The 16,778-nt window shown below is 32.6% G+C and overlaps 1 protein-coding gene across 3 annotated transcripts in view; it reads left to right on the forward strand.

Moving 5' to 3' along the window:
* cv-c (RhoGTPase activating protein) overlaps window positions 1-16,778 on the forward strand; it is a 512,238-nt gene that overhangs the window by 492,902 nt on the left and 2,558 nt on the right. For all 3 annotated transcript variants that reach the window (XM_074134447.1, XM_074134439.1, XM_074134458.1), the window contains 12 exons: window positions 3,735-3,867; window positions 8,056-8,288; window positions 8,401-8,601; window positions 10,377-10,512; window positions 10,593-10,683; window positions 12,053-12,276; window positions 12,829-12,941; window positions 13,842-14,040; window positions 14,817-15,139; window positions 15,277-15,428; window positions 15,502-15,777; window positions 15,859-16,038. In XM_074134447.1, coding sequence (XP_073990548.1) covers window positions 3,735-3,867; window positions 8,056-8,288; window positions 8,401-8,601; window positions 10,377-10,512; window positions 10,593-10,683; window positions 12,053-12,276; window positions 12,829-12,941; window positions 13,842-14,040; window positions 14,817-15,139; window positions 15,277-15,428; window positions 15,502-15,777; window positions 15,859-16,038 — 2,261 coding nt within the window. The remainder of the gene's footprint in view (window positions 1-3,734; window positions 3,868-8,055; window positions 8,289-8,400; window positions 8,602-10,376; window positions 10,513-10,592; window positions 10,684-12,052; window positions 12,277-12,828; window positions 12,942-13,841; window positions 14,041-14,816; window positions 15,140-15,276; window positions 15,429-15,501; window positions 15,778-15,858; window positions 16,039-16,778) is intronic.

Here is a 16,778-nt window from a genome sequence, read left to right on the forward strand (position 1 = left end):
TCCGGATTCCATTGTGGGCTTTATTGGAAGCTTCCTTTGAAAGGAGAATGGGTATGTTTTAGGAAAGAGAAGGAAGATGCGTATATTGTAACCGTAGTTAGCTGCCCGGAGATAGACAGTGATCTAAAACGAGAGAACACCGGCCGGTGGTCGGTAGAGTAGTCTCTGGGCATCACTGCCAGATGTTAAAGTTCTATAAATTAAAAAAACAAAACAAGCAAAAACCAAAAATTTAAATTTAAATCCAAAAGTAGTAAGTGTCCAATCTAATTTCTCAGCGTGAATGGCAGGTTGAAGTGTATATTATTGGTAAAAAAGTAAACGATATTTTACTCTAATTTTTTGAGTTAGCAAATTTATCACCCAGCCGGTTGTAATGATATCATGGTTATAAAACTTTTACAGCCCCCCTCTAGACTTCTAATTCTCATTCTGACATTTTACTCTCCCAGATATCTCTGACCTTCAAGGGAACTTGTCGCATTCAATTGTTTTATACAACACGATCCCAGGAGTACGTTGCCATGTGAAATATATGTTCACTTGATGTATTTAAAATGTAAATCTAAAGGATGCTCTTGTTAGTCTCGAAGAAGAGAAGTTTTTCTTTAAATATACATTTTTAAATTTCCCATAACTAAACTACCTCGGTGAGGAAAGTATTGCAATTTTTTCTTTTTTAATTAGCGAAGACATGTGTTACCAGAAAATATTTCTTTTGGAGGTGGCCCCCGAGTCCAAAATAGTGGATTTTAAAAATATGTAGCTCTGGGAATTATATTGTAGCCATTTTTTTGTGATTTAATTTTTTTATTTCTTGAAACATATGGGGTGGTCTGAAACGTCTGTATGAACCTTAAATGGATTTAAACTGAAAAAACGGCTTCAATATAATTCCAAGAAACATACTTAACAAGAGTCATCATCATCAGTCTGTAAAGAAAACATCACAATAAGAAAGAAAAACAAAGAAAAAGATGGTTTTGTTTGTGTCTACATATATGTATGTATAGTAGATCTGACTGTCTTTTTGTTTGTTAATCTGCCTGTCGCCAGATGTGATTCAGAAATGAATTATCGTAGAAAGTTCAAATTTTATGTTTAGTTTAGGTCTGACCCAACAGGAGAAGCTTTTGGGTAAAATCAGTCTACCGAAATGCCTCTTTATTGAATTACAGGTTTAATTAAAACTGTCCGGTAGAACAGTTGTATAAGGGTTGATCGTCAAAAACTGCACCAGAAAAAGCATAACTTTGAAATACACCCAACTTTCTCAATTTTTTTCTCTTTTTCTAAGAAAGATAAAATTTCCACATTTTCTTCATAATATAGGGCCAATCCTTCTTTATTAGTGTAATTTTTTTCCATCAATCCAGATCTAATAGATTTCGAGGTGAAAAGTTGCTGAAAATGAGCAAAAACGTCATTTTCAAAAATTGTCCTTGCTGTTGTTACCTTTATTTTGTAGACAACGTAGCGCCTAAACGCGCTAACCGATTTTCATGAATGAGGTGTCATTCGATTCAGAATTTTATGTAGATGTGCCTTTGGAGGGTTTTAACGCTATACATCGAATGGGAAAGGAGTTAGCCCCATGTATGTAAGGCCCCCTCCAGAATTATTGCTAATAACTCATCCCATATTATATCAATATGGGTATTGATAAAATTTGAAAGGATGAAAAGGTTAGGGCTCTCCTACGCAATATTAAAGCGACGTGCTGCTCTTACACCTTATTAAGAGAAAGTATGGCAATCGTGCGTATTTTAATTTTAATTTCTCTTTGCAATTTAGGGTGAAGTACTGTAATTGCAGTTTACTTTTTCTTACTTCTCTTGAGATAAGTACTGTATTCGCAGTTTAATTTTGCTATTTACGATCAAATATCTTCCTATTTTATTCGAAACGTTTTACCAAGTAAATTGTTTTTGAGGATTCTTTGGGGACTGAATCTATAAACATTCTTTAAAAAGATCTCTCCAGTTAAGAGTATAAGGGTTAATCAACCCTTATACTTAAGTTTGTAACTGTAACCTTCGTTAAGGAGATAGTTAATATGATATAGATCATTAAATTGTGGAGGCTTTCAAATTCGTTCAAACTTCAAACATTCATATCTCTCTTCGTATTGTTCAGATTTCAATGAACTCTTTACCGAATCGTAGAGAAATGTTAGCTCTATAACTGGTATAAATTGCAATATTCTACTATAATAGGTAATGAGATGTGGAAGGTTACATTTTAGAAGTTTCATTCAAATTTCAAAATTCGATCAAATTGCAAACCTTTACCTTTGTCTTTTTTCGTATTATTCATATTTAAATGAATTCTTTACTAAACTGTAGAGAAAGATTATTAACTGGTATAAATGGCAATTTTTTAGTTATAATAGTTTGTGTGATACAGAAGTTTAAATGTTGGAGGTTCAAATTGATCAAAAGCTCCCATAATTTATGTATAAATAAAGACTAACAAACAGAGAGTAAGCGAGGAATTTAAAGTGTACTCAGTAACTCGAAACAGGGAGCTTCAAAGTTGAAATTTTTGAAGTTTAAATAGGAAAAAACGTCTTTTCCAGCCTGTCTGGAATTGTTAGATGGCTCCTGTAAACGTAGTTGAATCGGACAAAAAGAACAAATTAAACAAATAGATCAAGCGGTACAGAATTAAGTGACTGTAATATTAGCACTTATTAGAATCTGGCTTAATAAAATGAGTCAAAGATTCTATTTTTTACCCTCCATAAATTTCTTGGTGTTCAGACTATTGTTACTCTATTAAAAGTATAAATGAGTAACGACAGAAAAACATTTTCTTATCTAATTGCTGGGTCCTGAATTAAGTTTTAGTAAATAGTAAAAACAACGAAATCGGTATGATTTCAGCTCTTTTGTAACTAGAAAAGATTTCAATACCTTCTATTCTTCTAGGGTTCTTTGCCTCAATCTTTTCTAAATTGTTTAATAAAAAATTGAGGACATATTCAGGCACATTAATACCCTACTTACATTGTTGAAAAAGAATGGTTTGTTTGTGTAGAGTTATTGTGAAGACAATGATTAGCCTTTGTGTCTGTTCACAATTAGGGTCCAGGTAGGTGTAGAAAATAGTTCGGTACAATTAGAACAAAACTGTAATTAACGGTTACTACTAAGTAATATTTCACCCAATCCTTAGGTTATTTTTCTCTTATTAAATGTATTGCTTAAATATTCTAGGAATTATTTTTGTTTTTAAGGAAAACAGAAACAGATGAATAAATTCTTTGAAAATAATAAAGTTCGAAAATCTCTTACCTGACCGCTTGTTATGGATTTCAATGAAAAGGCCCTTAAATTTTTGTTAACTTTCAATAATTTCATACTGTGTATAAATATTTGACTAAATTTTGTAGTAAAAACTAGTGAATAAAACGTCACAAAGCTTGATCAAGAACTAACTACCGACTAAATTCTCTTTTGGTCTTAAAATTTTCTACGCTTCATTTCAAAGTTAGCTGGAAGCAGATATGAGCACGAACTTGTATGCTATCTTAACATGTAGCAAAATAAACATTATGTGACTCTTATCAGACTAAGAATCACATTTTCAATACTTTCTAAAATTTTCTTGCAAACAATTCATTTAAAATACAAAACTAGTCTAATTGACAAACTTTAGAAGTTTGCAACAAATTCTAGTCATAGTAGTGCAAATGGCTTCTATTATATTCTAAACGTCCATTTGATTTTCAGCGAGGAGGTGATGATTCTGATGAAGAAGATCAGTGTGCGCTTAGTGAGAACTGGACATTTCAACCAGAAATCAGACGATGGTCCAGAGTTACTGAAGTGACACCACAGAAATTGCAAGCACTGCAAGCAGCGAGTAAGTTTTATTATTTTATTGAAAATATTTAGTGCTGAATGTCACTGGTTTTTTTTTTATCCTCGACAAGTTTTGGACTTTCATCTACAATATATCAGAGATTGATTTTATCAGTATAGTGTAGAGAACAAGACATCCTTCAAACTACGAAGTTGGAAACGTAGTGAAAGTGAGATTGATTAACACCAAACATCTGATGATAGATAGATGAATGTCCAGAACCGGTCAGTGTTGCATGCTACCACGGATAAAATCCTCATTATTTATTAATAATGAGTAAAACAAGGTAGACTGTAAGTATTTTCTCCCTATCTTAAATTAGTACTTTAAGCAACTATGGTTTTTCCTAACCTAGGCTGCCTAAGACATATTGAATTACCCTAATTATATTTAATTAGATGATATTATTAAGCTATTTAATTCAAGCATTGTCTTCGAATTCTTTGATATACAAATCTATATACAAGAAATACCTTCAGAAAGATTATGTTACACGAAGTATTGTAAAAATTATGCCTGCAATAGTCGAACTCTCAGCTGCCTTTTAACGCATTTAAAGCAGCTGCTACAGACTGGACTTCAAGTAACATATCTCTAGGGTCCATCCAACTAGACCAAAAAGAAAAAGTGAATCTATCAGATAGCACCGGGCCAAGAACTTACATAGAATACTGAAGATTACTTCAATAAAATCTTGAGTAATTTACTTACGTTTCAATTTTTGGAGATAAAAGTACCCACTTAGAAACAAATGGATATTCGCTGTTATTCTCTTTCGAATTCCTTTTTCAATCCCAGTATAATTGCTACCTAGATGGAATCTACAATAATCGATGGTTTAGAGTATTGATTTTGAAAGTTTTCAGAATTATGAAAGAAATAGTGACATGAATCCTTGACCAAAATTGAAAAATAAAACAGAAACTTGGGAGATATGAGCTTGGAGATTTACTTCAAGCTATTTTATTCTTTGTGACTCCGAAGTACAAGCTAAGTAAAACAAATTAACCCTTACGGGCAAAAATAATATTTTTAACGCTTTGTTATTGTTTGTTTTTTAAATCTGCAATTCTGAGAAGCTTTTTTTTTTAAAGAAAAATGAACATGAATTAATGTTTTGTTTTATTTTTTTTTATAATTGTTATACTTTGTAGAATACTTTGTTTTTTAGAATTTAAAAAAGAAAATTTAAAACTACATTCTTCTAACTTGCTTGTATCAAATTTTGAACTTGATGCTGAATTTTCCTTCATTAAACAGACAAAAGTAATTTTGCACAGTGAAACGTTACTTTAGAAGAACGATTGGTATTCGGAGAAAATTTTTTTTTAAAAAAATGATCGTTTCTGCACATATTGTAAGTGGGTTGGATAGTACCTCATTGTTATTGTTTTATCGAGAAAATCGGGGAGACAAATAATTATTTATTCAAATCGAATTTCTAGTCTACCGATTTTCTGACTAAAAAATATAATATTCCAAGCAGCACACTATACGCTAGCTACCTTTTAAATTCGGATAGCACGTAACTTAGGCGTGTCTCTTTGTTTTGAATCTTTTCTTTAGTGGGATCTTGATTTTATCGAAGTTCTGACGAAAATGTGACGATATATTTATGCCAGCCATCTTTTTTTTTGTACAAATTCAGTCTTAAGAAACCTTATTGATATAATGATGAAAGAGAAACCAGATTTGTTCATTATCTCGACGATTATTTCGTCTTCAAACAAAATATCTCAGGCCTCTTTTTTCTATTGATAATATTTTTACAGAAAGAAGCTAATTTATATTTATTTGGTTGCTCAAATCCAGTTTAATGTCTTAAATTATCCTCCATTTATTTAGTTATCTGTCAGAATGTCTTGTGTTTTAAAATTCAATCTTACTTTTTCCTGTTTTTATCTTTTCGTGTTAGTAAAAGAAACTGCTACGATCGCGTCAAATTTTACCACTTGCAACTAAGGTTTCAGTTAATAGGATAATCGTTTTGTTTTAATTTAGTGAAATAATTATAATAAGAATAATTCGTTTTGGATGTTTTGTTTTCTAGTAACGTTAATATTCTATTCTCGGGTATTTCCCGGTTTATATATCTGGGACTGGCTGTTGGCCAAGTCATTGTGAAAAAGAAGAGGATAAAAATCAAAAAATTAAATAAAACAACACGCCATATTTGTGCGCATAAGTTTTGTATTGCAAATTACTCCGGACAATTATTGCAGCGTCTAATAAAACAGACTTCTGAGCAGCTAATGCAATTATCTATGTGCAACTGCCATCCAAAGTTGCATTTGAGAGCAACTGCCTGTTGGTGGGCGGTGATGTCTGAGACTCAGTTTGTGAATTTCTTTCCTTCGCGGTCGTATCTCTCGATATTTCTCCACTGATGGTTTTTAGTAAGTCCTCCACTATGTCTACATCAATTATTTAAACTAATATTGCTGGTAATTTCCTAAAATATCTTTCTTTTCTAAATACAATCTTTTACCATTTGCACATCCAAGTAATGAGTAGATCGGTGTTCTTCCTTTTGGATCATACTTTTAGTGCGACAAAACTCCTAGGTGCATCTTACACTAACTTCTCACATAGGCTTAGTGACCCTACATTGTTATCATGAAGGAGATATTCCTTGAGTATTGTATAGCCTGAAGTGGTGTGTCGAAACCCTCTGCTACGAACGTGCCACACAATCTACAACTCTCATCTACCTAGATTTCTCTAGCACTTACTACTTTCAAAGTATTTACCTGAAAACTAGAATGTCAGCTAGAACGCCTTCCGTCTCATTTATTTTAACTAAAAAAAAGTTCCCCACATTCCTTAAAATATGTGTTTAAAAACATGGCGTCTCCTAGAGTGTTTTTGCCATTAAACCTTGAAGAATTCCAGTAGGCTGTCACAAAACTGGACATCACAAGGTCAATTAAAGTAGTACCAGGTTGGCATGTACTGACTCAACAATTTTACTCATTCCGCTTTAAATAATATATTTTGAACGATTTTTTCATTTCAAATAAGTTTAAATATGTCATTTAGTATGGGATGTTAGCTGGAGGTTTTACAAACTTTTTGGAAAGATAAAGAAAACTTAGAGTGGGGGGTGACTCAATGTTTCCCCACCCTGCTTCTGCAGTTCAATTTCAACTAAACGTTCAACCTACCTCCACAGTTTCAGTTGAAGATGTGAAGTGTAACGATGTATAAATCGTGTACGTGTGTGACTTTGTTAAGAGGCTCGTAAATTGTGATTCACCTGTGATTTTTTTCATTATAATTTTGCTAGCGTTTACGTTTAGGAAAGATGTCAATGTGTTACTGTATACATCAAAGCGTCTCAAAATTAGTTAATCCTACTATCAGTATGTATAAAATAGTTTTACTAATTTTTAGAATATTTTCCAATGAAGTTTTTTTTTTTAATCGAATTTTATAATTGAAAATTTAGGGTGATTCAATTTTATTTTAATTGAAGAAGTTAAAAATCAACGAGTAGACACGTTCTGGTTACTTCGGAAATAATTACAATTCTATTTCCCTTTCCTGCATTTTGCAGTGATTCCATTTTTTATGAAATCAGTTGTTTATTGGTATTGTGTTATGAGTTAAAAAAATAAAAGTTACCACCTACCTTCGTTTTCCAAATCAAATCGATAATTATCGATGTATAACTATCACCGATAATTGGAAAAATAAGCAGGATATTTAAATTATTTCTTTAACTATACATTTTTTTTGCATTGGCATTTCAGCATACACAGCCACCAACATCGACAAATATCCCACTAGTTTGTGTGATCCAGAATTATATACACTAAAAGAGAGTGTAGTTAGTTTATCTGTCGTTCTAATAGAAAAAGTTTTAATTACTGTACACTTCTATTTACCGATTCACAAACAATTATTATGACGTATTTTTTTTAATTAAAAAAATCGTGAAAAAAAGGGAACTTTTTACATTTCACTTTCCGGTGTTGTACAGTAATGTCTACTACGAGAGAACTCTGTCCGGAGGATGGCAGTGCTTGAAAAAAGCTCTGGGCACCGTTAATTTCAGATGTCACGTAACAATTTTGGGAAAAACAGTAGTAAACGTCTAATGTTTTCTTTAGATTATAGACTTATAGAGCAATTATTGGAATAGATAGTAACAGTCACATGTTTACAACTAGATTGTTTTCATTGCAGGTAAAGAAGCAGAGGCCAATAAAGCTGGCAAAGAAATTCCAGTTATAAGATATGGCAGTCTACCACCTGGTGCTTTAAGTCCAGATAGCGAACTATTGGCTGCCAAGTTTAGGCGAAGCGGTAGTGAACGCCTACGAGATGGTGCCAAAGCTTTCCTTCGAAGGGTTGAAAGCCTTAAATCTAGACGTAGGAAAAGACACAACAGAGATGGTGTCATCATTAGTGGTCCACAGGTTCGCAGGCAATAAATAAATAATTAAATAAAACAGAGGTCTATTTTTGAAATTGAAAATACTAAATAATGTTGATATAACAAATTAAAAATTTTTTTTTTGTTATTTCTAGGTAGTTGATATGGCTTCAATGGAAAGACGTATGCGGGACATGAACTGTGTTGATGTTACCCCACCAGAATCTCCGCTTGCAGATTCAAGGTCATCGCACAGGTATCTGGCTCGACCAGAATCAGATAGTGGTGCTTTATCTGATTCTGAATTGCCCTGGAGGCAACACTATTATAAGGATGCGAACAGCAATCATACTAAGGTATTCCATTTCTCAAGTTGCTTTAATAGCAATTCAGCCTATTACTGCACTAATTACAGATTAACTTTTTTATATTTTGTGATTTTTTTTATGTACATATGACTGGTTCAGTATGAGTTTGCGCCGACTTACAGCTAGACATTTTTTTTAATGACTCAGATTATGATGTCATATGTTGGTGCACGAAGAGGCCAGTTGCCTCTTCGTTTTCTGTAATGTTTCTTATATAACAAGTTTTCAAGCTGGACGTTATTATAATTCAAAATATATCATTTGCAAAAATTTTAAAAACCAAATACTTTCATTATTCTTCGCAGAATTTTTAAATATTTATATAACTTTGATGTGTAAATACAGTTTTCAATGTCAAACAAATTAATATGTTTCAAAATCTTTTCAATTAATAGCAGAGTATAGTGACTATTTTCATTTACATTTTGTTACTTTGCACTTCTAAGACACTAAGTGGCATTTTCAAACGTGAAACCAAATAAGTTTTCACGAATCTAAAGAAATTTATAAAAATAATTATGGCACTATTCGTGAGAGAATTAAAATATATATATTTTTATATGAGTGAATTGAATTTTTAATTTTTGTAACCGAACCGTTTTCGCGATATTTATATTAATGTATTAATAACAATCATTAAATTATATTAAAATTGACTGTTAGCCAGCTAAAAATTCGGATATATGATTGAGATTTGTGTTATAATTTTGAAGAGGTTTTCATTTTGCTCACTGCGGCAGCACTTGCTAGTTCCCAATTAAAAGGAGTTAGAATTCTTTATCTGTAGACTAATATCAAACATTGAGCTTATGCAACAGCAGCATAAGCATATGAAAATTATTATTTTAATTCTTATTTTTTGCTTCTCTTAACCTTCTTCGGTACCCCCTTACTAAGTAAAACTAGTGAGATCATCTCAAATTTTAGATAATTTGTTTTGCAAATTTGTTTATTAGGAAATAGTATGCGTGTGAATACTCAAACGGAAAATCATAGAAAACTAAACTTTTATTTTTTGTGGGCATGGAAACTATCACTGTAATTCATTTCATTAATGTAGATCTACAATTTTATTTAAAACTTGTTTTTCCATAAAATATGATCAAATGAGGGAGGATGTGTAAAGTGTTTTCTTCTTGTCTTAACGGTAGCCGTGAGGTTAGAGGCGTGGCAATGCCGTATTGTGGTACTGTGTTCGATTCCCGTCTGAGCCTTGGATTTTATTAAATGGGTAACATGAGAAATTTATGGTTAGGTATATTTGTTAGTCGCCTCTGCCCACAACACCTAATTTGTTTATTTGACGCAAAGCCCGCATGAAAAAATAGATATTACTTAGGAGTTGCCATTTTCACTTAAACAAGTTTTTTGCTATTAGAATGACAGCTTAAATGCACTGTGCACATTACTTACTACGAGATCTATAACTTATACTTGCATAATTATTTTGGAAAAATTTGTTTCGAAGTATTTCTTTAAAGTAGGCTTTTCTTTTAAGAGACAATCCAGTTAAGTATACGAATTGACTAACTGTAGTAAGTTTTGAAAGGATTATGTTTGTTTCAAAACTTTGAAATTCTATGAATTACGAATTTGAGAATTTAGTGAAAGTTGTAAGATGTTCCCGCCAATTGTTTAATCTACTTTGCAGATAAATTCTTAATTGATGGCACTTCCATTAGGGTGCGTTAATACCTTTTTTTAAAAATACATTTATCCTTGCCCATGTTACAAATAATACTTCTAAGCATAATTGATTACAGGTGTTAGACTTTAGTGACATAGAAAGAAGAGCTGGAAGTACTCGTGAGAGACTGTCACCTTCTTCTAGAAGCGCCAGTCTTACGAACACGCCTGATAGCAATACGTTCAGGAATCGACCTTTTAGGCGACCGCCAGGTACGTTTTACTATTAATATAAGTTTAGTTTTAACCACTTTAAAGTTGATTTGATTACTTTTTTTTGTTTTTGTTTTCAGAAATAACAGTATTTCGAGAAAATGAAGTTGAAAGCGCTGAAAGTAGCAGTGCTGTAGCCGACAGCGATAGCGACACACCTCCCAGGCAAAAGTTTGTTCATTTCTTGAATGATTATTATATTATATTTACCGTTATCAAAGTATTTACAAACATTATTTTTAAAATATTGACAGTGTAATACAAAAAGTTAAATGTAATTATAGTTCCCATAGTTCTAAGTGCTATATTTAGAAGGGCTTGCTAAGCAAATACCAAAGAGAGATTAAGATTATCTCGAACAGTTCATAAATCGTGAACCATTTCAGTTTTATTCGGTCTGAACATTTTTGTATAAAAAAAAATTAAAAAAAGAATTAAAACTGCCTACGTCTGAAAAGTGCTCAATTAAATTTGCTTTAATTATGAAATTATTTCTTATCTACTTCAACACGCTGCCTAACCCCAAAGAATGTTAATTTAGCCTTATATGCTGATAACGTTCCTCTCTGTTCTTCATCAAAGACTACTCTCACATTGTCAATATCTGCTGATGCAGATGTTGCAAAAGATGGAAAATTGCAAAACTGAAGCCATCTTATTTGCCAAACGTAGACTCATGCTTTGGTAAGAAGTACACTTGCTAGGACAGTTAGTGCCATGTTCTGACCGATGTCTAGGTGTCATCTCGACTTAAGCAAACTTACCCCTCGCATAAAGACAGTGATCCGAGTACGCACTATTCCTGCTACTCTGCAGAGAGTCTAAACTGACCACAAGTAACTTGCTGTTGACAGTCAAATCCATGTTTTTGTATAACCTTGTCCTCGTGGAGTATCACCTGCAAGTCCAATACTGGGATGGCCTGCAAAACAAGTTTCTAAGGCTGCCATCAAATTCGCTGCCATGTAAAAAGATTAAAGACTAGCACGATCCTAGTAAGATGGAAAAAGTGGAAAAATGTATTATTCTGGCCACTGAAAAAGTTTTTTTACCTTCACCAGTGTAAGTAGTAACCCGGTTTGTAGAAACAATGGGAACTGTAACGTTGGAGTTGAGTACAAACTCGAAGGGTGAAAAGCGCTCTCAAGTAAAGTGAGCTTACTACGATGCTTAGGGCATTTTAATTTTTTCCCCTAATTTAATTAATTTCTCTTAATTTAGATCTGATTTTGATCCTAATCGTTAGTTAAAAGGTTATAGTGTGAACTGAAACTCCAGAAGTAAAATGGTATATGTATACTTTTGAATGAAGGGCCTTTTGTTTTTGTCACAATTAAATTTGACTTTTTAATGAACATAGCTGTACTTCTTTATTAATTTATTGACTTTTGTTATTAGATAAATTAATAACAAAAGTCAATAAATTAATAGAAACAGATTGTTTCTATGAAAAACTTGAGAAAACAAATCAACCAATTAAATCGCCTCCTACAACGTTTTATTTGAATATTTCGCTAGAATGTATTTACTTTATTTTCAGAGGTGTTGTGAGATGGCATAGTTTTCAAAGGGCCTCTGTCAGGCCAGAATCTTACATTGGCCAGTCTGTTAGTTCAATGTCAACTGGCCAATTGCTGGTACTTAGAAAGTTGGCCCTATTGAAACTTACTTCAATAATGGAAAAACATTGTCCCACACACCGAACAGGATGGAATTGGGAATTACCAAAGTTCATGAGAAAAATAAAAGCGCCCGATTATAAAGGTAAGAGTAGGTATTACTATTTATTTTTAATACTAGTCATAATACTAATTTTAGCTTTATAATATTAATACTAGCTATTCGTGGCCAACATCATTTATATAAAAAGAAAATTAAATATTTACTTTACTTTGGAAGGTCATAGTGAACGCTTTTATCATTTTTATTCATTACAGTTCTCTCTAATGAGGGTAAAAAGTTATTGGTAGCGTTAGCTATTATTAATAGAACATCAGGTGGTCGCTAAAATAAATATCAAAGCTTATATTCACACACCAGCCTATAACTATTTGAGTTGAAATAATTATTTGAAATTCTTCACGGTTTTTTCATTAAATCGCGCAACTCATGTTAGTGGGGCTGTTAGATGAATATTTTGTAACTCGTAACATCTATAGAGAGGAGTTGCCGAGGTTCAAACAGCAAGAAAATCCGTCAAGCCGAAGATGTGATTTAACTTGTATCAAAAACACTTATCAAGATGTCCTAATTTTAGTTATATGTTTTGTAAACTAGATTATTTGATTAGTAACTTTATTTTTTTATTTTTTTTAGATAAAACTGTGTTTGGTGTACCATTGATAGTTTCTCTCCAGCGGAGTGGCCAAACCCTGCCGTCATGCATTCAAATGGCACTTTCATGGTTAAGAGCTAATGCGTTGGATCAGGTAATGTTCCTTCACGCTTAAGCATTTTTCTAAAAAAATGTCTAGACTTCAAACATAAAACTCTTTCTACTGTTATGGTGACTGTTATATTCTCCTGTATTGTGTTTATTTATCTAAGAAGTTCGGTCCCAGAGAGAGATGCAGCATAGTTAATCTATTAAAACAGCTTATGGTCTTTATTGGAATTATGTCGCTGACAAATGGTTATTTTTAGGCTAATAACTTTAAGACTCTTACAGTTTTTTAACTTATCAAATAGACCCTGACTGTAATTGCTAGCGAAAAGCTTTCAAATAGCTTTTCTTGAAGTAGAGGTTACTTGTACATGAGGGTAATACTTAGGATTTGATACTTTAAAACATACTTTGATGGTAACAATAGTTTCGTTAGTACTACTGATAAGTGCGATTTTGTCAACTTATAAGTTAGTAAACTATAGTAAAGTTTTTGTAAGTTAAATTTTAAGGCGTTTAATTTCTCTACTTTGTTCATTTCATCATTTTATCAAACTATCATAAATTCGAACTGTTCCAAAATACCAGAGATAACGAGAATCTATGATTCATAACAAAAACTGCTTTATCCATGACCGAAAAATGTTATGTAGCACAATGGTTTCCACTCTATAATGTCCAATTTTGTGTTTATCTTTATTTTATGTTTAATAGTGAGTGATTTAAATGAAATTTATGAGATTGAGTTTCTTATAATATTGATTATTTCTTATGAATTAATTACTTCAAAGTTTCTGATGTACTCGTAGGTTCAACATTTCTATTCATTAATTTTGTTATTTGTCTTTGGCTTATACTGCACAGAGTTTATATTATATTTATTTAGTCTATTATGTTAGAGATAATATTATACAGTACATTGAACGACTTTGTGATTTTTTTTTAGGTGGGACTATTCAGAAAGCCTGGAGTTAGGTCTAGAATACAAAAACTTAAATCGATGGCTGAGTCTCAAGGCGATGAAATAAGTTACGAAGGTCAACAAGCATTTGATGTAGCCGATATGGTTAAACAATATTTCAGAGAGCTGCCAGAAGCTCTTCTTACCAATAAACTTTCAGATACTTTCATTGCTATCTTCCAACGTATGTATCTAAATTACATATATAACGTATTTTAGTTTATTTACTCGTTGAGACTTGTTTAAAGTAGACTTGCTTATTGAATCTCAATTACATAAATTTATTGAGTTCATTTGTTTATTTATTTATTCAAGGACCTAGAATACAACTTTTTGTTTCTGATTCGTAACAGTACATTTTCCTGGAGAACCAAGAATTTTTAGTTTTCTCCTCTAGGGAAGGTAGGAGTGGGAACTATAATTGTTTTTTTGGAGCTATGTGAAAATGTTTTTGAGCTGATTCATTGAGACTGCGGTGCCAATTTAATAAGTTGGATACTACTATTGCTAGTGAGTTTTAAATTTAAAAAGTTAGAGCAGAGAATCTAAAGCAATATGAGACTCTTCTCAACCCTCTGGTTGTGATAGAATGGTTTTTCCCTCAGCGCCTACTTAATTTAATCTCCTCTTGATTAACAAATAAATAAATGGTAAATCCTCCCCTATTGATTGAAATTCGGGGTTAACCAACTAATTTTCAAGCATTAAAATTTGTAAAAGTACTTTATTTTGCAATTATTTCCCAATTTATCAACATGAACTGGTTGTCTGTCTATTGTCGAGGACCTAAATTGGAAAAGTGAATCTAGAACTAGATCTAGGGAAGGGGTTGTTGATACTTTGCGACTACCATATATGTTTCCATTTTCCATAAATATTGTGTGAATATGTTCACTTCTTATTTATATCCATAATGTGGGTTGTTTTCAATAATATAATTAGTGTACTGCTCATTTCCAGATGTGCCTGTAAGTCTACGAATTGAAGCGATGCAGTGCGCTTTGTTATTATTGCCGGACGATCATAGAGAAGCACTTCACCATTTACTACAATTTCTAAGTGATGTTGCAGCACATGCACCAACCAATCAAATGACAGCCAGTAATTTGGCTGTTTGTTTAGCACCTTCCTTATTCCATTGGACAACGGCACCTCTTAGTAGATCTGCTTCAGTGTCACCCCGACGTAATCATGGAGTACCAGATCCTCGTCAATTGGGACACAACAAGGCAGCTCACGATTGCTTGCTTGCCCTTATTAAAAATCATAGAGAGTTGTTTACAGTAAGTTGTTGCATCTATTATCTTGCTTAACTGCAAGTTAACTGAAGTTTATTTATCATTTCTACGAGTTACCTTCCTTAACTCATAGCTAAATTTGAAGAAAAAGATAAGCGTTACAAAATAATTATTTTGCTTAGGTGTGTGACGAACTGCTTGCTCAGTGTCATTTTAGCTATATGGAAGAGAGCGTGCCCGTAGCCCTGGAGGAGCTTGGAACAGAACTACAACAAGACTGGAGAGGTTACCTATACGCCTGCCAGTCTGCTCTTATGAAAGAAGCCCGAGAAAAGTATGTATACTAAGATGAGTGTCGCTATGCATGTACTTACAACATTAATAATCACCTACTTTGCCATTTATAGAAGCAGAGGTTGGGTAAATATAAGTAGCTGGATGAGTGTGGATATGTCTTACAAAAAAGTTGGAGATGGGCATCCTCTAAGGTTATGGAGAGTTTCCACAGACGTTGAAGCCCCACCAACTGAATTATTACATCGAGTGTTGAGAGAACGCCAATTATGGGATCCATCTTTGTTGAAGTGGAGGGTTGTTACGAGACTTGAACCTAATGCCGAAGTATTCCAGTATCTTACAGCCAGTATGGCACCAATACCAGCTAAGGACTATTGTGTGTTGAGGTATGCAACTATTTCACCTACACAGATAAACAATATTAAAAAAGCATATCGAAGATAGGTATTAGTCAACTTTGTTTTCAGATCTTGGAGGACAGAATTAGCTAAAGGTGCATGTGTTATTGTGGAAACATCTGTGGAACATGCTGAAGGTCAAGTTCTTTCTGGAGGAGTGAGAGGAATTGTGCTCGCTTCGCGTTATCTTATTGAACCATGCGGTTCAGGGAAGTCTCGTATCATTCACCTTTCCAGAGTTGATACGAAGTAAGTAAATATTTAATTAAATTGCGTTTCACAGAGCAAAAAAAATCAATCGTTTAGATATTGTTTATATAGATAAAATATATCATTGACTACAATTTAAGCATTATTTGTACAATAAGATATTACAACACACGGTCAATATTTAAATTAGGACATTGTACGAAATTTTTTAATATAGACATTTAAAGGTAAACAACTATAAGTAGACTAGAGAAGGTAGGAGTTATAAAGTTGAAAATAATTCATTATTAATAAGGGGAAAAAATGTCTACTAGTACTTGATTGACAATCATCTGTGACCCTTTAAATGTGATCCATTAGCGAAAATAACTACAAAGGGTTCCAGACTTGAGTTTTGTTAAGAAATATTTATTCTTTTTAATTGATCTTTCTGTGTAAATATTGAACAGTAAAATTACTTCTTTTTTTTCGTGATTGTATGTGTGCTTCATTTTTGTTCGGAGCCGCTCTGCAAAATTAGGTGCTAGAGAGCCAGATTCCCTAAAAATTTTGATTTTACCGCCGTTATTGTTCGTTTTCTTTATTTTACGCGAAATGTTATTCTGCCTGATATAAGCTGTTTTATTTATTATTTTGGGTTAAGTAATAATGTTTTGTATGATGTCGTTTTGATACAAAATATAGATCAACGGAATTGGATACAGAAGATTTACATTGAGTTCTAAATTAAAAATCATGAATGAGTGCAAATACATAAGATGTTTGATAGATAATGCAAT

The sequence above is a fragment of the Rhodnius prolixus genome, unplaced genomic scaffold (assembly GCF_049639745.1).
Source record: "Rhodnius prolixus isolate KJV_2025 unplaced genomic scaffold, Rpr scaffold_1, whole genome shotgun sequence".
NCBI lineage: Eukaryota > Metazoa > Arthropoda > Insecta > Hemiptera > Reduviidae > Rhodnius > Rhodnius prolixus.